Source organism: Crassostrea angulata, chromosome 6 (genome assembly GCF_025612915.1).
Source record: "Crassostrea angulata isolate pt1a10 chromosome 6, ASM2561291v2, whole genome shotgun sequence".
Classification (NCBI taxonomy): domain Eukaryota; kingdom Metazoa; phylum Mollusca; class Bivalvia; order Ostreida; family Ostreidae; genus Magallana; species Magallana angulata.
This window is the reverse complement of record NC_069116.1, coordinates 59,570,524-59,598,178: the sequence shown is the minus strand read 5'-3', so window position 1 is coordinate 59,598,178 and position 27,655 is coordinate 59,570,524. Positions and strand designations below refer to the sequence as shown.

Here is a 27,655-nt window from a genome sequence, read left to right as displayed (position 1 = left end):
CCCTCATCCCTCCACTGGCTTAGATCAACCATCAACACAATGCTGGGTTTTCTAAGTTTACTTCAACACATACCTTAACATTAACACATATGTACAATTTTCTACCATTCAAATTCAGAAGCATTCATGAAACAGTGTCATAATAATGTATGCAAGACACAATGATAAACTCTCTCTTCCCAAAAAAAGTCCAGTTACGGAAATCATGTAAAGGATTGAAATAAATAGGACAGATTCTGGCCTCCACTCATCTCCTTCCTTTCTTCCTGAGAGACTGACCCGCACCAGAAAATGCTTCGAATGATTTCTCCTCCTGTAAAAAAAAATATAATCTCAGTGACACAGGTATCAAACATGTACCAGGTATACAGGGCAGTACTTTAGTGAACCTGGGATTTGATTTTATGGCAAATTTTTGGAAATTTGAATCTCAAAATGGTCATTCATGAGATCAGTGTTGACCCCGGATCGATTGAATTTCCTTCTTTTTCCTCCCCTGGTAATTCATTCCTTTCTCTAATAAAGTTTTCACTTTTCCTGGTGACATGAAATACTAATGCTATAGAAACAACACCAACCTCTGCAGACTCATTGTTGACTTGTCTAGCAGTCCGGATGAACTTGATGGTTCCCTTCTTATATCCATAGTCTGGGATTCCTCTGTACAAAAAACAAAACAATCATGCAGGTTAAATTGGAATTTTTTGGGGCAATTTACTTGGTCGTAATTGTAGTTGGACAATGCATGTTTCAGTCCTTTTCAAATATGAAAATTAAAACTGTACATTATATAGTTAAGTAAGCGAGTATCTGTTTCAGTCCTTTTCAAATATGAAAAATAAAACTGTACATTATATACTAAGTAAGCGAGTATCTGGAGCTGACCATCTCCACAGGATTCACTGGCCCTCTGGGAAGGGGGGTATAAATTCAGTGGTAAGTTAGAGATGTGTTAATGACCTGACCATTTCATGGGAATGTAAATTAATTAACCACATAGAGGTGAATAATTTTATTGACTGTTTGGGGTGTGTGTTTCTGTTTACTGTTGGAGGGGTGTGTTAATTCACTGAACATTTTCGCATAATTATTCACTGACCATTCCGGGGAAGAGGTATTAGTTCACAGACCATTTGGGGGAGGGATATTAATTCACTGACCATTTGGGAAGGAATATTTATTCCATGACCGTTTATGACAATAATTCACTGACCTTTTGGGGGCTACAGAAAGACCCTCCACGGGGGCAGGTTCTGTGCCTTTCTTCTTTCCGTCTAGTCTATTGCCTGCACCACTGAATACCTGCAATCACAGAAAGATATTTAATCTCAAATTTGTCAAAGTCTTTAAACTTTTTTGGGAGACTACTTTAAGGGAAATAACTCTTACCTTGAATGAGGAATCTGTATCCATGTGATCCTGAAAACATCAAGTTTATAGCATGAATTTCACTCAAAATGAAATGAGATTCATCATGTTTTGTACAAATAATCTTAACGTGTTAAAGTTATGACCAAGTCTAAGAGAAAAGAAAATGAGTGAAGAAGAGGTGAAGACGTAACAGCGATGGGAGGACTCACCACTTCTGCTGATGCCATCTCCTCATCACCCTGGGTCTTCTTCTGGAATTCAGGTTCTTTGTACCCGACAGGAGGGGCAAAGTCCACCTACAATACATTTATACAGTTACCGGTAACAGTAAAATAAGCTGGCTTATTCAAGTCGTCCTTTTGATGTATCAAGGGATTGTCAAAATACAGATAGTTCCAGCTAACATATCCAGCTGATCAACATTTCGCAGAATGATTAATAGATTTATTGATTGATTGGTTAATGTGCATTGTGTAATGTCATGTGGACAATAACTTGACCCCATTGCAGTTTACAGAAATCTGAGCAAGGTCTGAAGTTTAGTAAGCTTTTTTGCAGCCCCAAGTAAGTTTTTGATTTTTGTAAGTTTTTTAAACTACAACCTAAAACTGACTCTGCACATTCTCATCTGTCAAGGTTTCAATGTGCTACATCAATGTGCTACATCGATGTTCTACATCAATGTGCTACGTCAATGAGCTTAGTCAATGTGCTACATCAATGTGCTACGTCAATGAGCCACAACAATGTGCTATGACGATGTGCTACATCAATGTGCTATGTTGATGTGCTACATCGATGTGCTATTTCAATGAGCTACTTCAATGTGCTATTTCAATGAGCTAAGTCAATGTGCTACATCAATGTGTTACGTCAATGTGCTACATCAATGTTCTACATCAATGTGCTACAACAATGTGCTACATCAATGTGCTATGACGATGTGCTACTAAGATGTGCAATGTCGATGAGCTACGTCAATGTGCTATGTCAATGAGCTACGACAATTTGCTACATCTATGTGCTATGTCATGTGCTAGGTCAATGATCTACATCAATGTGCTACATCAATGTGCTATGACAATGTGCTACAAATTATAAACTAAATTACTCACATTCATGTCACACTCGATGATGGACACTGCCCGGTCTGGCTTGGTCTCCAGCACTAACAGATCATAATTCTGGAACCAAACATCAGTTATAACCGAATAAACAACAAACAATCAACAAATACACAGTTAATATCAGTCACCACATTCAAACTAAGTCAACTGAGCCTTGCATAGATCTTATTTTAAAAGATAATTGACATACAGAATTGATGTCAAATTGTATAACATAATATCCCATGATATTTTGGGAATGGGATGCTAGATCTCTCAACATTATTATATCATTTTCACTTGACTCAAATAAAAATCAAGTGCTTGCTTTCTAAAATCCATTTTTGATACCATGCAGTAATTTAAAAATCAATTTAAATTGTATCATTACGAGTACTTGCCCTTTCATTGTACTTTATAGATATGACATCATCTGTCGACAAACAGGCAAAACTTCGCAGCATGTTTTCCAAGCTTACAACAGTCAAAGAATCTACATGATGTATGTCCATTTTTGATTAACGAATAAATACATTTCATATGAAAGATTTTTTGAAGCTATTCATTTGTAATATAATAGAGAAATTAATTTTTCTGTGCAGCTCTTTTGGCAAATAAAACATTAGCTTAAGGATACACAGCTTTAGGATTTGTAATATCCAGGAAATCCACAGACTGGGGCTGAAATCTGGCAAATGTGGCCACCTTAAGGGAAACGTTCTCAACCTGAATCAAGTCTCCTTCTGTCAACAGTAAGTTTGTCATCATCTACAGGAAAAAACACAATGCAGTCACCGGCCGTGATAAGATTTACCTTAAAAGTGCAATCCAATGAGACATTCAGGAGCCATACTAGAAGAGAAAGCTATTATAATAGATCTTCATTTACAAATTGACTCCATCTGTAGGAATTAAGGTAAATGAATAAATCGTACAGACCCAGTAGGGAATGTATATTCGGCCCTCATCAGCGACAAACTCCAGGACCCCACAGTGAGTTTCCCTGTTCTTCTTCTTGTTGGTCAGCTTAAATAACATGGGGTATTGAATGTGTAGTCGTGCTGTGGGAATAAGGAAAGATATAAAATGAATTGATTCACTTACAGATTCCCATATATCAGGGGGGGTTTTGTGTGTCACAAAATTTGCGTCTGTCATTTTTGCGATTTATAAAGTTTCTGGCAGAAAATAATACAGGATATAATTTCTGCGTATTCAATAATTTGAATTAAAAAATTATTTGATTCAAAAGAGATCATGAAAAAAAAGCAAAAATTAGATCATTGCCAAAAATTATCGGATGTATGGTTTGCAAACCACCTTATATTAAAGTTTAGAAAAATACATTTTGTTGCCATCAAAATATTGATTACCGGTTTCTAAACTGTTACCGGTAAAAATAATTTATCTGTTAATAAAAAAAATGGTGCAAATTTTTTTTTAAGTGTATACGCAAAGATTTTTTTTTTTTTAACCAAACATTCTTTAACTGTTTACATGCATATAAAAGAGCACTAACTCTTTATTTTTAATACCAAGAATGTTGCCATTTATTTCCTCGTCTGACCTATACTGCCAACATCTCATTCTAACCTTCAGTGGCAATTTAATTTAGTTTGAGTTGTGATTAGATAACATTCCATGTACTTAGACACTAAATAAAACCTCAAAACTCTTAAATAATCTCTATAAATATACTTACTTAATTGATCCAATGCAGATGGAGGCATAATGACTACGAAAATAAAATAAAATTCAAATTAACAAAGGACTATGTGCAGTATTATGTGTTTCTCGCCCCCAAAATTAAAGTTCTATAATGAACTTTAAAAATAATGTTAAAGATAGTTGAAGTCATATTGAAAGTAAGTGTGAAAAAAAGTTATCACCACAGCAACGTCATAATGTAGAAATGACGCCATGAAGATCGTCTTATTTTGATAAATTAATGTTTTTGAGCAAAATATGGGTGTTTTCCGACAAATTTTCGACTGGAAAACATTAAGTGCAGGCTTGCTCAAGTTCCATTTTAACTATGATGTGTATAATTATTTTAACAAAAAAAAATTAAATTCGTACTTGAGCAGACCTACTATCACAGGCAAAATATGAAGAAAATGACAATAGTTTCATTTGTTGGCATAATTGCGGGAATTAGCCAATTTTTGTGACACATCATAGATAAACAGCTTTACGACAATAATGACTCATATCAAAATTACCGGTAATGTGATAGACATCTTTTGTAACTATAAAGTTTTATGAAGATTTGATTTTGATTCAAAACCATTTAAAAATTGGTTTAATAAGGAGCAGATTTTTTACCATATTAAATATATAGTCCTTAAAGTATAAAAAAGCTACTTTTACCTGAAATTTGAAAAGAATTGTTCACTTGTAAAATTCTGACAACTATCAAAAAGTTTGAGATATGTTTTTGTCCATCATTGACTTCTTTAACTATTTGATACAACAGTAACAACTTTAAAGCATAAGTTTATAATAGCGAGCGCAGCTCGCCGGCGCACAGCGCCGGCGAGCGAAGCGAGCTCTAAGAACCAGTGTGCGCGGGAAAAAGAACGAGCTAAACCTACAGTTCATCAAACAAATTTTTTTGTCTACGTCCCATAATGCTCTCTAATGTTTTCACCCGTGGTGCTATGCCAAAAATGGCCGATTTTTAACTCGTAATTTACAGTGTCTTAAAGTTTGAAGACACGTTTTGAGTACCGCATATGCTTTGGCGAGACTGAAAAGATTTGTTATATGCTTCCATACCTTCGTATTGAGTCGAGAAACGTAAACAAAGACGAACAAAGTCATGGATGACGTCACAGTGCTCTCGCGCTATATTTCCCGCGATAAATTTAGAGGTGGATCAAACATCTATAATGAGTGTACTAGCTATTTCAGTATGGACCGCAATACCTGCCTCATTGACATATGATTTGTTTTTATTTTATTTATATAGAGATTATATAAATATATACTAGCAAGAGCCATACTTTACTGCCATATCGATCAATTTTCAAGCTAATTGTGCATGCATGTAGAGTAGGCAGATAAGTATATGAGTAGGAAGGAAATAAACAATAGGGCATTTTGAACTAAATAAACTAAATAAAAAGGAATAAAATGAAAAAATAAACAGTTAAAAAAATTATGTAGATATCGCTTATAGTCAAACCATTAAATTTGAAAGTGGGAAATGACACAACCTACAAACAGGGACCGGGCACTCTCTCCCCCCCTCTCTCTCTCTCTCTCTCTCTCTCTCTCTCTCTCTCTCTCTCTCTCGGGGTAGGGGGTTGCGCTGTATGTATCATAACCATTAAATTTAGTACCTTTGGCATACTTATTGTACAGCAATACTCTCTCAAACATTCTTTGACATTTGTTGATACCTAAATAACACTAGGTTGACAATGATGCAAGGTATGCGTAATTCTTGCTGCGCTCGCCAGAACGGTAGCACCGTAAAACATATTAAAGTGAGAAGGTTTATCTCCAATCCTTAATATTAAGATAAAGACAAACTTTTTCCTCCTCGCTCCACGTCATCTCTTTCCCCGAGCATCGTGACCGAGTAACACCGATAGGTCTGATTAAAACTCCTCCCCATCTCTGGGAACATCTGACCGAACCCAAACTATAACAGAAACAGTTATTGATCATTGGTAGCTAGCTCTTGAAGATGTGACAAAGCCTCAAGTCTACTATTTCACATTTTTGTACACCGAAGTGAAAAAAGTAGCAGCTGGCATTGCTTACGTCATACTAAGATTGATATGTTTCAGTGAAGGTATAAAGCTGAGCCCATTGTCACCATAGTTTATGAAATAATTTTAAGACAAAAACACAGCATAGTATTGTAACATACAAAGTGCTGTGTTATTTCATGGACATGAATGTCTTTGGTTTATGTCTCTGCTTAACCTATAAATATACCATAAAAAATTGCTCACCATTCTGATTAGCAGCAAATATCGTAATCAAATGTCTCTATGAAATACACACAGTAAATGTACTGTGTATTATTAAATGTGACGTTCGTGAACAAGATGACAAACAAAAAGACGAAAATGAAAGTAGGAAGAGTGTAAAGCTAGGAACAGCAATTTGTAAAATAAAATAATGATAATCTTAAGTTTAGCTATTCATCGGGGTTTTTTTGTTTGCAAATTTGATGTTGAACTATATGGTGGAGTTTTGTCTTTTTTTTTAAACGAGAGTTTTTCTAAGTGATATAAGGTACGAATTATCAAGTAAAAGACAACATATAACAAGGGTTTTCATTGGTTTGTTTTTCCTGAACACGGCCAATAGGAAAATACATTCGGAACTCCTTGTGAAATACAACGCGCCAAAAGATAAAGACATGACGATGTAAACAATGATCCAAGATGTTTCTGAAAGACTTTAAATCTGGATTTTATGACGCCGTCCGACATCAAGTAAGACTTAGCTAGCGAGTTTTATCTTCAACAGACGTTTCATTAGCCTTACTTCAAGATGAAAAACAAATGTATAGACTAGATCAATAATTTACAGAAGATTAAATCACCATCTGTTTTTCTTGACAGCGAGTATTGGTACTGGTTGCATTTGACGTCGATGCTCTCTGTGCTTGTAAAATACTACAGGTAAATTATGTCTTATCAGTTGCATCAAGCGTAACAAAACTATTCGAACATTTCATTGGTTATGGTAACTTATGATAAATGAATGTAAGCCTAAATGTTTTCTTGTTGTTTTCAGTGTTTATTTCAGTCCGACCAGATTTTGTATACCATTGTCCCAGTAACAGGAAAGGAAAATTTACAGCAAGCCTACATAGAAAACTCTGAAGGGGTATGTACTAACTTTGTGCTTTTAAACAGGTTAGGACTGTCATCAATCATCCAAATGGGTTATAAATATATGTATAATGCTGTAAAACAAAAAATTGCGCATAGGGTATTTAAGTACAAACGTATGTGCCAAATTGCCAATACTTTGGTGCAAAGAAATCTTAGGACAAGCACCTTTTGCTTATTTTAACAAAATATTTCATGTTTGGATCGACAGTTAACCTACATTTGTACAGTCGTTTGACCAGTTACGAATTTTGACCAGTTCCGAATAGTTCAGAAGTTAAATAGCAAAAAATTTATGATATAAAACATGGAGGAAAAAATCAATACCTTTAATATAAACACGTATTAATGCTTGTTTGAATTCTGCTGTAGTTTCATTTTTTGCGGTCATACATGTATTTGATATCGGTCTTAGATTATTCGACCTACTTTCGCTTTGTAATAAATCCAGGTCATTGCAACGCTAATATGCACGTAAAATCGTCTGTCGGTGCCTTAAATTTTCACTTGTAACAAGATTTCTTTTTTTTAAATGTAGGTTTAGTATGTATTCTAACATACCCAAAAGCAAACAGGATAAAAAATAAAATAAAAACGCAAGTGGAAGCAGAATTTTATTGAGCCGTCATTTTACGAGTTCCGAATACCCAATTTGTTTCCCTCTGTTTTAGGATTTAATGAAGGGATTGATTAAAACAAATACTTCTGGAATTCATTAAATGTCTTTTTCCGTCTTAAATAAATCATATTGTACCACAATAATGATAAGTGGAGGGGCTGCGACTGTATTCCGACAAGATGTTAGAAACCAGGCTAAATTATTGTTACGGTGATTTTGTCTGTCATTTCCGTGCAAATCAAACTGTCTTGTTAAGAAAATACAAATAACTGAGATGTTTGCATTAAACCTGTTATTCAACAGGTTCAATCAATAGTTTTAGGGCCGAAACTTTTTTATCTGCATTCCATATGTATAGGAACAGTTATGTTATTCGGAACCCATCGGCTTATTCACAACTGGTAAAATGGCTTCCCACGTAATTTGTTAGAATAAAATTTTGTTTTAAAAAAATTAAATGCAGTAATATTGCATTTATATCAGCAGGGATATGGTGTATATCGGCCAAAAAATCAGATCTAAAAATAACACCCAGGAACATTTACAGCACCTCCAAATCTGTACCCTATTCGGAACTGGTCAAACGACTGTAGCTTCAGTAATGTAGCTCTCTCCCAATTTTTTTTTTTTGGGGGGGGGGGGGGGATACAACTCTATAGGATCTCTTTAATGGTGCAAGTGCTGGAGTGATTCACTAATTATGAATTTTCCATTATATACCCTTTTCTTAAATGATATTTAAGTAATAGAACGAGGTAAAATGTACACTCATGATATCAAGCCCATCAAAACTCTAAGCGTAAATCCCATAAAATGAAATGAGAACTATCATGGCCGCTGAAGAGGATGACTGTTACATGCTGGTGTGTTTTATCTGGTTTTAATTTATTTATGATTAGTTTGTTCAACTTGATTAAAAAAATCATTTTATCTGAAGGAAGTCAAAATTAACATAAAAACAGTCTTTTAAGACTGAAGTTAGTTGCATTAAAAAAATAATTTTGCACTTTTATGGAGATCCTATGGAATTGTAGCCCTCTTCATTAGGCCTAAAACAAAAAGTTGTGTGTTTTATATTAATAGGGTAATCCGACCTAACCTAGAAAAATGCCCCTATCCTACCATTTTTAGATGTCTGTTTTTATCCAATTGTGAATTTTATATTTTTTTTATTTTAAAAAATCCTTTTTTAAATATGACCCAAACAAAAATTGTTCAGGTTCATGCAGAAAAAAATATGAAATAAAAAAAATCCCTACCTACCTAACCTTATTTTTTCATCAGTGTTACCCTAAACACACAATTTTTTTTATAGGCCTTACTGCAGCTACAGTGAACCCAAATTTCATTCTGTGTAAGCCCCAATTTCATTTTGTGTAAGCCCAAATTTCACTCAGGCACAAATACGACTTTGATTTCAACCTTTTTTTCACACACCTTCAAGAGAAAAGCAATTTGGAAAAAAATAATGATATGTAATATTGTTACATTACAATTTTCCATTGAACTTTGTATCCATGTTGACTTATTAAGCAGTAAGCACAACAGAAGAATGAATGATATGTTAAAAGACGGCTCAGTAACAGGGATCTGGTTTACTGTAGGTCCGTCATGTGTTGATGATTAACTGTGGAGCTTCCATAGATGTGGTGGATGTTCTTCAGCCAGAGGAATGTGTGCGCTTCTACATTTGTGACAGGTAGGCACTAGAACTCTTATATCTAGTCTTTTCAATTGTGAGAAATACATTTATTTTGGTCTGCATGTTGAGAAAAAATAACTTGTAATTAACAGGTTTGATGTGCTGTGGCTAATATTTCTGTATTATTTGGTTCTTTAGAAAGAAAGCTAGTCAAAACCATAGAATCTACATTGGCTGTTTTAAACAAAGTTTGTCCTCTTATATTGAAATTCTTGAATGAAGGATTGTGACAAATGTACACTGTCTGTAAAATGCAACTTACTATTGAGTAAAACAACAGAAGGAATAGGATTTGTTGGTTAATTTTTATTGTTATAAGTTCTGATGGTTGTTTCTGATGATGATGATGATGATGATGATGATGATGATGATGATGATGATGATGATGATGATTTGTTCAGTCACAGGCCAGTGGACGTCCACAATGTGTTCAATGCAATCCAGGTCAAACTCCTGATGAAAGAGGAGGACTTTGATGATAATCCCGTCCCAGATTATGACAGCGTCTTCCGAGAGAATGAGGTCAGTGGTTGATGTTAATTTTTTTCACTTTCTCTTCAATGTTTAACTCAGTCAGATTGTAACTGTCATAACTAGCTGTTGATTTATGTAACAAGTGCCACAGTAGATGCACTATCCAATCGGGGTGTATTAAGTCAATCAATACCCCTGTGTTTCACCTGCTCAAATGTTTACACATCTTGGATGTACAGGTATTGGGTCCCTCCTATAATGAACTGAAGAGTTCTGCCCTCATACATTTTCATATGGCTCTCAGAATGTGGTACTCTGTTTTTCCTTCATTTTCTGTGCGTTGAGTCTTGCTTTTGTGTCATTGATTGGGTACTGAGCAAGAAACACTAGGGCTATCACCACGGCGACCACAGGCCCTGGGATCATCAGGTACCGGAGTGCCCTCCCCACGCTGGGTGGCTGCTGACACGCCCCCACTCTGTACCCACCAAACCTGTCAAAGTGTACTAATTAGTACTCTTCCAGCACAGCATTGTGTGCAATCTAATTGTTTATTTTCAAAATCATTCACATATTTAAAAATCAGTCACCTGGTAAACCAATAAAATTTTAGTACTTTATAAAAAATCAGGAATTCATATATATTCAAATTTAGGCAGATGTAGCATGCTTACTTTAATGCAAACTGGGACGATGCAACTGCAAACCCAGTGGCGAGCTTGTTGAAGAAAACGTAGAAGGAGTAGAAAATGGCATCCCTGTGTTCACCATGCGTGATGTAAAACTCATCAATGACATCAGGCAGCATCGACCTTCAAAAGTATATAATAATTGTCAAGGATTAAGGTCAAAGTGAAATGAAAAATGCTAAATAAGCATGAGTTAATGAATTTTTAGTAAGCAGTATTGAACAAATCTTAATGAATAAGAGTTGATAGTAAGTGTGTGTGTGTGTACCAGGGAAGGAGTAGAGAGACTGCGATACTTAATCCCGCCAGCACAAGGACCACAGTGTAAATGTAGAAATTGTCACCGAGGTACGACTGAGAGAGTAGGACGGGGATAAACAGCTGAAAAAAAAATGTTTAAACCTTAGAGTGGTGTTACATGAGTAGTTATTTCTTGATCAATCAAGTGAATGGTAAACAGTTTTCGATTGTTCATACTGACCAGCATGCCAGCTGCAAAAGTTCTCTTCTTGCCGATCCTCTTTTGCACAAGATGCCAGATCGGAAGACTGCAAATGGTTGATGCCTTTTAATCAACAAATGATAAAGATCAACAGGAACCAAATTGAAATAAAATTTGATTTGATACTCAGAAGAAATTAAGATAACTATGTTTTGGGATTGATACAGTTTTGATATTATAGAAATTTGGTTCATTGGTTTAGAGAGTATGTATATGGAGTTTACTGATATGTAGAAATAAACACTGGAATTGGTTACCATGATAATGGTTATGAAGGTGGAGAAGTGTCGGCCCATGCCCAGTGTGTGGGTACAGAACAGGGCCAGGTTACCCTGGGTTATCTGGAAATAAAACAGGTCATTGTCATAGGGACCAAGGTCATTATCAAAGGTCAAGGTCAGATATAACTGGTTTTGGATGTCATTTGATAGCATGGTACATGGTAATGAGTCTAATGACACACATGCAGAAAGACACAACTTGGTGCATTAGATCTCCTGGGAATGGTTTAGAGTTTTGAATCTCATTATGATGTTAGTAGTAAAACTAACTTTAGGGAAAAAAAGGTTTTGGCAACTTGTTTACTGTAAGCATAATGAAAATAAAGAGTGAAAAATAAATGTCATGTTTATACATGTACATGACAACCTACATGTTAGGATGAAGTTTGAATGCTGAATGTGTACATACTGAGATTGCCACGGACAGAAATAGAACGGACATGGAGAGTTTCACATACGGACGGAAAAACAGCACCTTCTGTAGTCCCAGGAAAAACCCGTCCTCAGGCGCCATGTGGTTGACTGAGAGACAGTTCAAAACACTCATAAATAAGCATCATTATTGTATTCCTAAAGTGTTTTCTGTATAAGTATTAGGCTTTGGGATGAAGGTACTTGCCTTTTTGTTCCTTTGTTCCGTAGAAACAGATCAGGATACAGATGACATAGATACAGATAATGGTCACTGAGGCATCGTGGTAGGAGCCGATCTGATGACAGTACAGAAAATTTCAATAGAATGAAAGACCTGATTTAACATTTATATACAATGGTTTGAGAAACAAGAGAACACAAAGATCTGTTATGCAGGTATTTAACATATTTGACACTGGAAATGGTACATTTTCTGCCACGACCATGACCCATCCCTTTCTAGTCCAAACTGGCAAGGTGGGCTACCTTTTACTGAAGACAGATCTTCTAAATAATTTTGCAAGGAAGCATCATATAATCTTATTGAAAAATACAAATTAAAGATGAAAGACAGAGCAATATGTTGCTTACTCAAATAGCAGAGCTTGGCTACCTATACCTGATTAATAATGTTGTCACTGGATGGTGAGCTCTGATTAGAGGAGGATGAACCTTTTTCACACAATCCTGCCGTCCTGTGCTTTTTGATGAAATGACCTTGAATTACGACTCCAGTCATCACACCTATCGCCTCAGCAACCATTCCTGTAATCAAACAAAAGTAATTTAGTAGCTAGGACAACTGAGGCCTGTTCAGTAGAGTGCTTGTCTAAATTTCCCTATTCCTACAATACAAAAGCTCTGCTGGAAACGCCTCCTCCTGAGGAACTATGATGAAATAAAAGTTTACAAGTAGCAGGGTTACTATCTTTCTGTACACAGTAATGATACATTTACTGGGTCATTGACTTACTGTAGTAGTAATGTTGCATTAACTGAATCATTGGCTTACTGTCAATGTAATGTTATATTTACTGAGTCAAAGACTTACTGTACACTGTAATGTTACATTTACTGAGTCATTGACTTATTGTACACTGTAATCTTATGTTTACTGAGTCAATGCCTTATTGTACACAGTAATGTTACGTTTACTGAGTCAGTGACTTACTGTACATTGTAATGTTACGTTTACTGAGTCATTGACCCACTGAGACCTACAGTAATGTTACGTTTACCGAGTCATTGACTTATTGTACACAGTCATCTTATGTTTACTGAGTCATTGTTTTACTGTTCACTGTAATGTTACATTTACTGAGTTATTGACTTACTGTACACTCTAATGTTATGTTTACTGAGTCATTGACTTACTGTACACAGTAATGTTACGTTTACTGAGTCATTGACTTACTGTACACTGTAATGTTACGTTTACTGAGTCATTGACTTACTGTACACAGTAATGTTACGTTTACTAAGTCATTGACTTACTGTACACTGTAATGTTACGTTTACTGAGTCATTGACTTACTGTATACAGGACTGTTACGTTTACTGAGTCATTGACTTACTGTACACTCTAATGTTATGTTTACTGAGTCATTGACTTACTGTACACAGTAATGTTACGTTTACTGAGTCATTGACTTACTGTACACTGTAATGTTACGTTTACTGAGTCATTGACTTACTGTACACAGTAATGTTACGTTTACTAAGTCATTGACTTACTGTACACTGTAATGTTACGTTTACTGAGTCATTGACTTACTGTATACAGGACTGTTACGTTTACTGAGTCATTGACTTACTGTACACTGTAATGTTATGTTTACTGAGTCATTGACTTACTGTACACAGTAATGTTACGTTTACTGAGTCATTGACTTACTGTATACAGTACTGTTACGTTTACTGAGTCATTGACTTACTGTATACAGGACTGTTACGTTTACTGAGTCATTGACTTACTGTACACAGTAATGTTACATTTACTAAGTCATTGACTAACTGTACACAGTAATGTTACATTTACTGAGTCATTGTTTTACTGTACACTATAATGTTATGTTTACTAAGTCATTGACTTACTGTACACAGTAATGTTATGTTTACTGAGTCATTGACTTACTGTACACTGTAATGTTAGGTTTACTGAGTCATTGACTTACTGTACACAGTCATGTTATGTTTACTGAGTCATTGAGTTACTGTACAAAGTAATGTTACATGTACTGAGTCATTGTTTTACTGTACACTATAATGTTATGTTTACTAAGTCATTGACTTACTGTACACAGTAATGTTTTGTTTACTGAGTCATTGACTTACTGTACACTGTAATGTTAGGTTTACTGAGTCATTGACTTATTCTACTCGGTAATGTTACGTTTACTGAGTCATTGAGTTACTGTACACAGTAATGTTACATTTACTGAGTCATTGACTTACTGTACACAGTCATGTTATGTTTACTGAGTCATTGAGTTACTGTACAAAGTAATGTTACATGTACTGAGTCATTGACTTATTGTACACAGTAATGTTACGTTTACTGAGTCAGTGACTTACTGTACATTGTAATGTTACGTTTACTGAGTCATTGACCCACTGAGACCTACAGTAATGTTACGTTTACCGAGTCATTGACTTATTGTACACAGTCATCTTATGTTTACTGAGTCATTGTTTTACTGTTCACTGTAATGTTACATTTACTGAGTTATTGACTTACTGTACACTGTAATGTTATGTTTACTGAGTCATTGACTTACTATACACAGTAATGTTATGTTGACTGAGTCATTGACTTACTGTACACTGTAATGTTACGTTTACTGAGTCATTGACTTACTGTACACAGTAATGTTACGTTTACTAAGTCATTGACTTACTGTACACTGTAATGTTATGTTTACTGAGTCATTGACTTACTGTACACTGTAATGTTATGTTTACTGAGTCATTGACTTACTGTACACAGTAATGTTACGTTTACTGAGTCATTGACTTACTGTATACAGTACTGTTACGTTTACTGAGTCATTGACTTACTGTATACAGTACTGTTACGTTTACTGAGTCATTGACTTACTTTACACAGTAATGTTACATTTACTGAGTCATTGACTAACTGTACACAGTAATGTTACATTTACTGAGTCATTGTTTTACTGTACACTATAATGTTATGTTTACTAAGTCATTGACTTACTGTACACAGTAATGTTATGTTTACTGAGTCATTGACTTACTGTACACTGTTATGTTAGGTTTACTGAGTCATTGACTTATTCTACTCGGTAATGTTACGTTTACTGAGTCATTGAGTTACTGTACACAGTAATGTTACATTTACTGAGTCATTGACTTACTGTACACAGTCATGTTATGTTTACTGAGTCATTGAGTTACTGTACAAAGTAATGTTACATGTACTGAGTCATTGACTTACTGTACACTGTAATGTTACGTTTACTGAGTCATTGACTTACTGTACACAGTAATGTTACATTTACTGAGTCATTGACTAACTGTACACAGTATGTTACGTTTACTGAGTCATTGACTTACTGTACACAGTAATGTTACGTTTACTGAGTCATTGACTTACTGTACACAGTCATGTTATGTTTACTGAGTCATTGACTTACTGTATACTGTAATGGAGTCCCTGTCTCTCTGATTCTCGCTGAGACTCATGGTCATTGAGGTATAAGGCACGTGTACACCCTGTAAACAAGAGAGGGAGAATTAGTGTCTGGACCAGTGTTAACATTCGTTATGAAGACTAGTGATGCCAAGTTTTGCCATAGGAGTGCAACATCTGAAAATGGTAGGACTTAAAAAAAATTCCTGTTTGACAATACATGTATCAAAGTTATTTGCCTGAACTGTGATTGGATAGCGGTTGAATTAAAAAGGAGAATAATTACACAGTACACTTTATATTACACTCTTACGTCAACATTTTAGTAAAAGTCTGAGTTTAGAAAATTGTGGTAATGAAATATTCGCTGCAAAGCGTTAAGGTTAAGATATTGACACAGTGAGAGGGGACTCACGGACAGAAATCCCTGAAACAGGCAGTAGAAGACCAGGTACCACCAGAGCTTTCCCTGCTGGCTGTAGTCAGGTACGGCCCAGAAACAGAGATAGGTCACACAAGCAAAGGGCGTGGTCAGCAAAATCCTGGCCCCCCAAAAACCAAAGAATAAACTCAGATTTTGTGGAATGTGTAAGACTAAATTATTTTAAATTCACAACATAAGCAGTTTCCATTACAAATACATGTAAAAGAATCAAGTGATTTGACTGACGAAAGAATATTAAGATTAGAATTACCAAGGTTTGTACTTGCCCCAGGAGGAGGGTTTGGTCCTGTTGACCAGGTAACCACATACAGGGTCGGTCATGGCGTACCACAGCTTCCCTCCAAATACGATCACAGACACATGGGAGGGGTCAACCTTCACAGGGAGAAAAAGGACATCATGCACAGAACTGAACAAGCAGTTAAAACTTGGCTTAACTTTTCTATTGCTTTGAAAGATCTCTTTTAAATAATATTTTATTTTGGAAATACGACCTGCCACTTTAATTTTAATTTTAGTACATGAATATATATTAAGATCGGTTGATTGAGGTAAGCCTCAAATGATTCATAATGTATTCTTATTTTATCTCCCTTACAGATAAAAGATAATAGTCAGTTTGTTTCTATATATATATCTGTAAATGATTTGCAATCAATGTTTGAAATTCATACATATTTGATAAACTTATAATTTATAAAAGATAGAGGTCCAAGATTAAGATAAAATTCAAGGTCATTCATCTGAGGTCATGGTTATAAAGATTTCATTGTAGCTTCTATTTCACCTTGTTTGTATACAGTTATATATTTCATGTAAAGGTAATACATACCTAAGTAATAATTCTATCAAGTGAGTAAATTATCACCTGTGCTACCTCCAGAAGAAAAATACTCATAAAGAATCCGAGCACAGTGCTCGTGATTTGATAGGGGGCACCACCTATAGCGAAGCAGATCTTCCTCCAGACAGGAAGTGGCTGGGATTTTTCCCAGAATTCCCTAGTAGTGGCAGACTCCATATCTTCAGGAATCTGTGTGGAAAAGTATTGATATAGTCTGCATACCAGTGTAAAGTTCACTTTAGGACAAATCTTCAATTGCAATGAATTAACGTTTGTAAGATCTTGTGATTTCTGACAGATAGTGGTGTCCACAAACCTTATTATAATGTCTCTGCATGATGCAGACCAGTCACCACTGTAATTCCTGTCCAGTGATGCTGTCCATTCACTCCACTGATGAAAAACTGGACTAGATGTAATCCAAAAACTTGATGATGAAGCTAGTCTAACAGTTCACTAGATATATCATAGAGATAGTCTGTGTATCTTTGTCCTTGTAGATAAGTTTGTACACAGATAACCAGTCGCCTCAGTCAGGGTGTACAGTTATCACACAACACCGGTACACGTACACTGTCAACATGACATTCCTGTTTAAATGTCCAGTCTGTGGGTCTTAGCTTTGTAAACCAACACTGGACAGTGTCGTATTGTGGTGCTTTGTTCAAACATTAGTTGGTTTCACAAAGGAAAGAAAGGTTGGGTGTTAGTACAACAGACCTTTAATAAACTTGTGTAATGACAAGTTCAAAGGTGTACAGCTCTGACAAGTCAATAATAATGTTTTTATAGTTGTAGTCATTTCAATTAAGATGAGGTCAAGATTGCATAATAGTGTCTTCATGGATATACAGTAAAACACGCTTATAACGAAGTCCCAGGGACGGCCAATTTAACTTCGTTATAAGCGTAATTCGTTATATCCGTCAGGTTTACAACATGAAATAGAGACTTTGGGAATGAAATTCACTTCGCTGAAAGCGTCAATTCATTATAAGCGTGTTCGCTATAACCGTGTTTTACTGTATGACAAATGAGTAAGATGTACTTTAAGGAAACCTGTATAACATTGGCTGTATGATTACTTTAATTGTTATATTTAAGAAATAAACAGCAATTTAAAAAGTTCATCGGGATATGATGTTGGTTGGTCACGTGATAAAATCCTGTGAAGCCCAAAGGGCTTCTCAGTAGATTTGATCACGTACCAACCAACTTCATATCCCGGTGAACTTTTTAACATTACTGTTTATTACTTATATTTACATTTGAAAAAGGAAAATCGTTCAGAACTGTTAAAATTACCGAGATTTTAAGTTTAAAATAAGGCAAGCAATAAACGCGTGCTATGATCATTGTGACGTCATGAAAAAGTTCACACAGAATTGAACATTTTTGCTATTCTATAGGTTCATATAAGAAAACATATTTGCAAAATAAAATGTAAATATTTTAGAATGAATCAAATTTAAATAAAGGGCGAAATTTTATATGTTGTATAAATGATAGATAAAAATTAGAAATATTTTTTATCTTCTTTTACTAAGTTTGAACTGGTGTTAAAATTTCCATTAGAATTACATTTATCTCCTCTAAACAAAGGTCGGTGTTTTCTGACTGTGAGCTGATCTTTAAAATATATACAAATAACTAGCCGAAAATAAAAATGGGGGATAGTATCATGCCATATTTGGTTTGATTTATATGAGTGGTTTTGATATCAGTTGGTCTTCTTTTTACTTGAAGTCTGATGATGATTCGGGTAATGACAGCGATGACTCAGAGAGGTCAGGAAAACGACGGAGATTTGACGATGCTTCCATCGAGAAGCGGAGAGAAAGGCGGCTATGGGAAGAAAACAGGTGAGTACAGCTGATCAGGAAAATTAATTGTAAAAAGAGCATCTATGATTTTATTTTGTTTTTTAGACACGAAAATTTGGAAGAATATTTGATATATTGGTATTTGTATTAATGTTAACTCATACCAAATTGAGTAAAAAAAAACAATCATAATTGTGCTGATTGGAAATGAAAACAAATTTTTGATGTAATTAAACTGAATTATGTTTATCTCAGCACTGGTATATATCCAAAACATTGCTCGCTTTTTGGGTCTGAATTGGTTTCAAAATGAAAGAAAAGGGGCACTGATATGAAATTAATTGAGAAAATGTTGTTTTGTTGCAGAACAAAGATTTTATTTGACTACACACAGTTCTCTACCTTTGGCACCTCGGTAAGAAAAAAATAGCGAGAGAATAGTAGCAATAATTTCACATTTCAATCTCATAAAAACAATTCGCAGTTCATAAAGATTGATATTACATGTATCTCTATGTTTAATTAATTTTTTAAATTTTTAGGCAGCTTTCATTATGTTTGAGTTAGCATGGAAGATGTCAAAAGACACAAATGATCTCTTATGGTGAGTTGTCTCCCTTGTCACTGCTCATATACATATAACTCCCCTAGTAATTCTTTTGTTTTTTTGACAGGAGAGCTGTCTATACTTAATTGTCTAGACTATATTTATACTCCATGTATCTATTTTTAGGTTGTCTATACTTGGGGTGACGGACCAGTTCCTTCATTACAGAACAACAAGAGACAAATACATCAATGATATCATCAAACTACAGGCTCATGTGTCTAGACACAACCACAGGTAGATACAGGCAGTATTATAAAGACTACTGACATGTAGGTTAAAATTGAAACGTAATTACAGGTACTTTATACTGTATGTTAAACTAGGTGTGGTATAAAACCCAAGCTATCAAATACAGTTACAGGTTTGATATGTGTAACAAATTTATACACTGTAAACAGGGTTATTTTTGCCCCGTGTAATTTTCATCCTTCTACACTTGCAAACAGTTTCACCCCGTCTTAATACACCCAGACACTGTTGTGTTTAAAGAGAGATAATATGAGACATTAGAATTTGCCCAGTCTTAATTTCGCCCACGTAGAACGAAGGCAAAAAAGGGGTGAAAATAAAATGGAGACGAATATTTCCCTTTATGGAGTACATGTCTGATATTTTACGTTATCCTTGAAGGGGGGAGGAGGATAATTACTTGATATCGGTGAACTGCCTGAAGATTTCCTACGAGGACGAGCTACTTCTGAATCTATACCGGCACTGGACGATATTTGAGAGCATTTGTCACTCCATCGGAACAGCATGCAAGTTCCGAATCTGGACCCTCAAAGGACAGAAAAGATTGCACGAGTTCTTGGCAGAGATGGGGTATGGAGATAATAAATGTTTGTTATAACAGGGTTTTTTTTGTAAAATCTATTATACCGGTAAGTTAAAAACAGAGAGTTGTTCTGCTTTGAATATGATAGTGTTACATGTATTATTGTCATTTTCTTTAACATTGTCTATTAACTGTTGTATATGTTTATTGCCTCTGACTATGTATGCTGCACATTGAATACTTATGCTATATTGTGATAGATTACCATTGACACAGTGCAAACAGAAGTTCTCTTCCATGGACTCCACATTAAAGAAAAACATCAAAGGCATGATACAGGAACACATGGATAAATACGGGTAATTTATGAATACACAAACATGTTTGGATGAATAGAAGAATTTATTGTACATTATATTTATAATATTTACGAATACATGAATAATGATAAGTAAAATAAGAAAAATGGATCAATAGGATAAATTGTTCTACCACATAATACACGTGCAAGAACATATGGGGAAATGGATGTACTACACAATGAAAGAACAAAATTCATATATAATGTCAGTCTCTTATAGACCTGCAGAATAAATACAGCAACTAAAAGATAGGAGACCTGTAACCTTAGTGTGTTTGAGAGTGTACGCTGATGTCATTTGTAGGTTAGAGGCGGACGATGTAGTGATCCCATCATACAACGCTCAGTATGGGTTCAAGAACAAACTCTGTGCGGCGGATGTCACACTGGCCTGTTCTGCCACGCTAGAGTCCATCGTAAGTTTCTTGGACCCTGTTATATTCTGGAGTTAAATGCGATTATGATCTTAATGTGATGCAGTTTACATGAATTTTTAAAAGAATTTGAAATGTTTGAAGTGAATGTTTTGGTGAAAAATCAGATAGGAAGAAATTTAAGATGATTTTAGAATGAATATTTCTCAGAGGTTTTTTTTTCCTGATTTTTGTAAGTAATGTTTATGTGCAAAAATTATTAATTCACGAATTGATTGTGAAAATATTACTCCTGATTTATATCTCTGGCAACTCACAGTATGAAGGATAATGAATCATTTTAGGCTAATATTTTCATTCTGCTTCATTACAGGAAAAGGGAAATAGTCCTACAGACAATTTTCTCAAAGCTCTTGATGTTTTAAACAGGTAGGTATAATTGCCAGGATAAATTGATGTCACATCTCACTTTCACTGCTTGCTTGCGAAATGAATTAGTATTGTAAATGTTATCATTTTGAGTTTACTGCCTAGCTCACCCTTCCTCTGTTAACCAAGGGTTTCTTCGCTGCAGGTCTGTAGCTCCTGGTCTGAAAAAATTTGGATGGACGACCTAGGAGCTACAGTGCCTCCCATATTAAAAATTTATGGCACATTAAAAAATGGGGCTAATTTTGGATTGCTGATGGTTTCTGGCCTAATTCTCCTTACTGTTACATGAATTTTTAATAGAATTTAAAATGCTTGACGTGAATGTTTTGGTGAAATATCAGATAGGAAGATTTTTAAAATGATTTTAGAATGAATATTTCTCAGAGGGTTTTTTAAATATTTGATTTTCTAGCAAATGTGTACTTGGAAAGACTTACCAAATGTATCTGATTATTTCCTAGATCCAACACAGATGCGTTGGAGAAGGCCATAGATCTGGCTAGGAAGCAGCTGCAGGCTGTCGTCACTCAGGTTCAAACCTTCCTCGACATCCACCAGGTCCTGTCCGCTGGGCCGTTCCTCTATACATTCATTCAAGAGGTTAGATATCAACAGTACATGAATCTGTTACAGTGAATTACGTGTAGATAGGCTGTAACAGAACGTTTCAAAGCTGCAGCTTTAGATTTAATTTGGTGCAATTGGAAAAAAAATATTTGTCATTACATTTGAATAAATTATTAATTTCAGGGTACCCAAGATGTGAAGTTTTTTTCCAAGCCCAACTGTTTGGTAAGGCTGGCTCGGTTTACACTGGAGGCTTACTGCTCAGTGGTATGTATCCTTGTATGTGGATATGTAGACATCTACCACAGTATGGGAATCATCATGCTAGGCAGGGACGAGGTAGAGATACTGTAAACTCCTAATTAAACTTGAGGAATTTATATCCGCGTAAATCATGAGAAGCACCCCTCCCAAATTTTAGAATCTCACCATTATTTTCTGAGACCTGGGAACTACAAGAAATATTGATAAGTTTTCCAAGTTTGCGATTTTATATTCTCATGATTTGATACAAAACAGCAGGATCATGGAATTAAGTACTTAATATAAGGAACCTATAGTAATGATTGAAGAAATATTGAAGTGTTTCATTCACAATTTTAAACTGATGTCAACTCCCATTGGGAAATCCCAAAACTTAATACAAGTGGATATCTTGCACATGAAATATAAGAGATTGAAGAGGATGCCTCTTCATATTGTTTTTAAATACATGTAGATCTTGACTTATTTAAACATTTGTCAACATGTTGATTTTATGAACAGCTATTGTCAGTCACAGCTTACCTGTAGTTAATGTTATCAAGGACTCGGTGTAAAGCAAGAAAGAAAAAAATTATACTTATAAGTTACCTCACTACACCTACACTTATACTTTTTAAGACACTATTCACAAGATGGCAATTTAAATGTTTTATTAAACTGTTTATATCGTTCAACTGGGTTGTATATCATCGTAGCTTAGTGGTTAAAGTATTGGGCTTCTAAACCGCAGATCATGAGTTCAAATCCGCCTGGAGCTTTTGTTCATGTTAACTGAATTAAATTTTTGAAAATGGAAGTTTTCATCCAAAATTGCACATTTTTTTGCTTATTAGACTTAAATACTTCTTATCCAATGATATCTATCATAATCAAGTAATTTTCTGCTGATTTGGGAAAATGTTTCACGATGTATTGAGCCACCTTATAATGAAATGGGTTTTAGCAGCCAAGAGTGCTCAAGATAGAGCAATGCATACACCTGATTACCATATTATGACAGATAAGGGTTGTATACATGTATATAGTTTTAATCATTTCAATTCTATTGATTTATTTCAGACACGAAACAAGAAGGCACGCTCCCTGCCCCTGGTTCTGGGGGCCCCTCTGGATGCTGACCAAGGGACGACTCTAGTCATTGGGATTCCCCCGCTACAACTGGACGAAGACAGGAAAAAGTAACCTACAACACAGCTCTGTCTCTATTATACTGAAAAGTGCATCCAATCAGTGTAACCTACAGCTGTCTCAGTTATATTGATAAAAATCTGTATTTCTAATCAAAGATTTAGAGGCAAAACCAGCAGACATTTAAACACAAGTTGCACTATAAGTTAAACTAGGATTTTGTAAGAAATACTGAACATCTACATGTTTATTTTAGTGTTTGAGATGGCATTTAAACAGAGATTATTAGAAAAATTTGATAAAATTTGAATCATCTCATTTAAAATAAGAAATATCCAATTATTCATTTACACACATGTAATATAAATCAACAATCATTTGGATTTCCAGTTTTTTTGGCAAAGCCTTTGAACAAGCTGCAGCCAGTACCAACTCTAGGACTCTACACGACCAGTTTGACTCTTTCAGTAAGTTTACACATCTACACGACCAGTTTGACTCTTTCAGTAAGTTTACACATCTACACGACCAGTTTGACTCTTTCAGTAAGTTTACACATCTACACGATTAGTTTGACTCTTTCAGTAAGTTTACACATCTACACGACCAGTTTGACTCTTTCAGTAAGTTTACACATCTACACGACCAGTTTGACTCTTTCAGTAAGTTTACTTATCTACATGACCAGTTTGACTCTTTCAGTAAGTTTACACATCTACACGACCAGTTTGACTCTTTCAGTAAGTTTACACATCTACACGACCAGTTTGACTCTTTCAGTAAGTTTACACATTTACACGACCAGTTTGACTCTTTCAGTAAGTTTACACATCTACACGACCAGTTTGACTCTTTCAGTAAGTTAATACATTAACGCAACCAGATTGACTCCCTCAATAAGTTTACATATTTACACATACATTTTGACTCATTAAATGTACCTGTTTATGCAACCGGAATGACTCTTTCAGTAAGTTTACACAACAGTTTGGACTCTCAGTAAGTTAACATATTTACACAACCAAGTTGACTCTCTTAGTAAGTTTACACATTTACACAACCAGTTTGAACTTTTCAGTAAATAAAAACATTTACACAAACAATTTGACTCTTTCAGTAAATTAACACATCTACACAAACAGTTTGACTTTGAATTTTTCCATATTTACATGACCATTTTGACTCTTCCAGTAAATGTCCATATCTACACAACCAATTAGACCTTATCAGTAATTGTACACATGTAGGCAACCAGTTCGACCCTTTCAGTAAGTTTACACATTTACACAACCAGACAGATTCTCTCAGTAAGTTTATTTTTTACACAACCAGATTGACTCTTTCAGTAAGTTTACACATTTTAACAACCAGTTTGACTCTTTGACAAGATTTACATATTTTCACAACTAATCTCGGTGTTTCATTAAGTTTACTCATCTACACAACCAGTTTGAGTTTAATCAACTTTACAAAAATACATTACCATTTTAACTTACGTTAGCTTTATGAATATACAAGTCCAGTTTGACTTGCAATAGATGTCCACAAATGCCTGACTTATCATTTTTAGCTCACCGAGCTGAAAGCTCAAGTGAGCTATTCTGATCACATTTTGTCTGTCGTCCGTCTGTCTGTCTGTCTGTCCGTCCGTCTGTCCGTCTGTCCGTCTGTCTGTAAACTTTTCACATTTTCAACATCTTCTCAAGAACCACTGGGCCAATTTCAACCAAACTTGGTACAAAGCATCCTTAGCCTAAGGGGATTTAAATTTGTGAAAATTAAGGATCACGCCCTTTTGCAAAGGGAGATAATTAGGAATTTATGAAAATTTTCGAGAAATTTTCAAAAATCTTCTTCTCATGAACCATAAGACCAGGAAAGCTGAAACTTGTGTGGAAGCATCATCTGGTAGTGTAGATTCTAATTTGTGAAAATCATGACCCCCGGGGGTAGGGTGGGGCCACAATGGGGGGTCGAAGTTTTACATAGGAAAATACAGAGTAAATCTTTGAAAATCTTCTTCTCATGAACCATAAGACCAGGAAAGCTGAAACTTGTGTGGAAGCATCCTCAGGTAGTGTAAATTCTAATTTGTGAAAATCATGACCCCCGGGGGTAGGGTGGGGCCACAATGGGGGGTCGAAATTTAACATAGGAATATATAGGGTAAATCTTTAAAAATCTTCTTCTCATGAACCATAAGACCAGGAAAGCTGAAACTTGTGTGGAAGCATCCTCAGGTAGTGTAAATTCTAATTTGTGAAAATCATGACCCTCGAGGGTAGGGTGGGGCCACAATGGGGGGTCAAAGTTTTACATAGGAATATATAGAGTAAATCTTTAAAAATCTTCTTCTCATGAACCATAAGACCAGGAAAGCTGAACTGACTTGTGTTGAAGCATCCTCAGGTAGTGTAAATTCTAATTTGTGAAAATCATGACCCCCGGGGGTAGGGTGGGGCCACAATTGGGGGTCGAAATTTAACATAGGAATATATAGAGTAAATCTTTAAAAATCTTCTTCTCATGAACCATAAAACCAGGAAAGCTGAAACTTGTGTGGAAGCATCCTCAGGTAGTGTAAATTCTAATTTGTGAAAATCATGACCCCCGGGGGTAGGGTGGGGCCACAATTGGGGGTCGAAATTTAACATAGGAATATATAGAGTAAATCTTTAAAAATCTTCTTCTCATGAACCATAAAACCAGGAAAGCTGAAACTTGTGTGGAAGCATCCTCAGGTAGTGTAAATTCACAGTTGTGAAAATCATGACCCCCGGGGGTAGGGTTGGGCCACAATGGGGTGTCGAAGTTTAACATAGGAATATATAAAGTAAATCTTTAAAAATCTTCCTTTCAGAAACTAATCAGCCAGGAAAGCTGAAACTTGTGTTGAAGCATCCTCAGGTAGTGTAAATTCATAGTTGTGAAATTCATGATCCCCAGGGGTAGGATGGGGCCACAATGAGGTGTCGAAGTTTTATTACATAGGAATATATAGAGTAAATCTTTAAAAATCTTCTTCTCAGAAACTAATCAGCCAGGAAAGCTGACACTTGTGTGGAAGCATCCTCAGGTAGTGTAGATTCAAAGTTGTGAAAATCATGACCCCCGGGGGTAGGGTGGGGCCACAATGGGGGATCGAAGTTTTACATAGGAATATATAGAGTAAATCTTTAAAAATCTTCTTCTCAGAAACTAATCAGCCAGGAAAGCTGACACTTGTGTGGAAGCATCATCAGGTAGTGTAGATTCATAGTTGTGAAAATCATGACCCCCGGGGGTAGGTTGGGGCCACAATGGAAGGTCAAAGGTTTACATAGGAATATATAAAGTAAATCTTTAAAAATCTTCTTCTCAGAAACTAATCAGCTAGGAAAGCTTAAACTTGTGTGGAAGCGTCCTCAGGTAGTGTAAATTCAAAGTTGTGAAAATCATGATCCCCAGGGGTAGGGTGGGGCCACAATGGGGGTTCAAAGTTTAACAAAGGAATATATATGGTAAATCTTTAAAAATCTTCTTCTCAGAAACTAATCAGCCAGATGATTCTTTATAATTGTTAAGACTTTGGCCCCAGGACAATTCTTTGGCCTCACAAGAAGGTTCAGAGTTTATGTACGTTTATATCCCATATATAAACAATTGTTAAGGATCTTTTTGAGAACTGCAATACTCAACATATGATATGACTATAAAATCGTCCTGTTAGAAAAGGGACTAATGATTATAAACATAAGAATATCCAGGGGAAAATGGATTTTATCTATACAGGATCAACATGTATTATTGTACATTGTCCAGATAGTTTGTATTATGACTCCATTAAGCTGATTTTATCATACCTATTGTTCCTCAGGTGAGCGATGTGGCCCATGGGCCTCTTGTTACCTGACCAATTCACCTCTCTCTCTCTCTCTCTCTCTCTCTCTCTCTCTCTCTCTCTCTCTCTCTCTCTCTCTCTATTTCCCTGCTAGTAAAAATTATCATGCAAAATCTTACATAGTAATCACAATGGTGCTTGTCTTTTCAGTTATGGAGATGAAAGTTGAAGACAAGAGCAAGTTCTTTGATGCTTTGATCAGCCTGATGCAGTAAGGATGGAATATGTCAGCCTCCGGGTGGCGGAATGGCAAGTCTATTGAATCATCAGTCTGGTGGATCCTGCAGTCCTTCTATATTTATATCTTGTATGACTTTGGAATGTGAAACATTCCAAAAAATGTGTTTTCAAAGTGCTGTATAATTTTCAATAGATTTTTTTAAACAAACAATCTAGAATTATATGTATGATTTTTAATTAATTTATCCGCTCATTTGTGATATCAGATCATCTGTAGAAAATGAAATAAAAACAAAATGAAATGAA

The 27,655-nt window shown here is 35.4% G+C and overlaps 2 protein-coding genes across 2 annotated transcripts; one reads left to right on the top strand and one right to left on the bottom strand.

The window, feature by feature from the left end:
• Positions 1-43: 43 nt before the first annotated feature.
• Positions 44-18,382, bottom strand: LOC128187582 (sodium-dependent lysophosphatidylcholine symporter 1-A-like). Its single transcript, XM_052857998.1, has 24 exons — positions 17,272-18,382; positions 16,980-17,144; positions 16,362-16,486; positions 16,082-16,208; positions 15,671-15,749; positions 12,634-12,779; positions 12,216-12,310; positions 12,010-12,142; positions 11,577-11,660; positions 11,299-11,382; positions 11,086-11,198; positions 10,803-10,940; positions 10,516-10,621; positions 6,015-6,126; positions 4,180-4,212; positions 3,417-3,538; positions 3,115-3,245; positions 2,879-2,951; positions 2,487-2,555; positions 1,581-1,667; positions 1,390-1,419; positions 1,214-1,302; positions 579-660; positions 44-313 (listed from the first exon to the last, which is right to left on the bottom strand). The coding sequence occupies exons 1-24, from the start codon at positions 17,290-17,292 to the stop codon at positions 248-250; spliced, it is 2,310 nt and encodes a 769-aa protein (XP_052713958.1). The 5' UTR covers positions 17,293-18,382; the 3' UTR covers positions 44-247.
• On the top strand, positions 6,803-27,655 carry LOC128187580 (cell division control protein 45 homolog). The gene is made up of 18 exons (XM_052857995.1): positions 6,803-6,931; positions 7,061-7,120; positions 7,236-7,328; positions 9,557-9,651; positions 10,056-10,176; positions 18,702-18,817; positions 19,145-19,193; positions 19,321-19,382; positions 19,512-19,622; positions 20,019-20,210; positions 20,424-20,522; positions 20,829-20,940; positions 21,272-21,327; positions 21,792-21,930; positions 22,081-22,164; positions 23,221-23,339; positions 23,680-23,756; positions 27,320-27,655. Exons 1-18 carry the CDS (start codon positions 6,881-6,883, stop codon positions 27,382-27,384), a joined length of 1,701 nt encoding a protein of 566 aa, XP_052713955.1. The 5' UTR covers positions 6,803-6,880; the 3' UTR covers positions 27,385-27,655.

Bases quoted from the DNA above. Each gene is read 5' to 3' on its own strand.
- LOC128187580 (XM_052857995.1), top strand. From the start codon at position 6,881: ATGTTTCTGAAAGACTTTAAATCTGGATTTTATGACGCCGTCCGACAT. The intron at 6,932-7,060 runs GTAAGACTTAGC...TTTTCTTGACAG, and splicing joins ATGACGCCGTCCGACATCAA to CGAGTATTGGTACTGGTTGC. The intron at 20,941-21,271 runs GTAAGTTTCTTG...GCTTCATTACAG, and splicing joins CTGCCACGCTAGAGTCCATC to GAAAAGGGAAATAGTCCTAC.
- LOC128187582 (XM_052857998.1), bottom strand. From the start codon at position 17,292: ATGCAGAGACATTATAATAAG. The intron at 16,487-16,979 runs GTGATAATTTAC...CTCCCTGTGAAG, and splicing joins TTCTTCTGGAGGTAGCACAG to GTTGACCCCTCCCATGTGTC. The intron at 3,246-3,416 runs GTCTGTACGATT...TTTTTCCTGTAG, and splicing joins GAATATACATTCCCTACTGG to ATGATGACAAACTTACTGTT.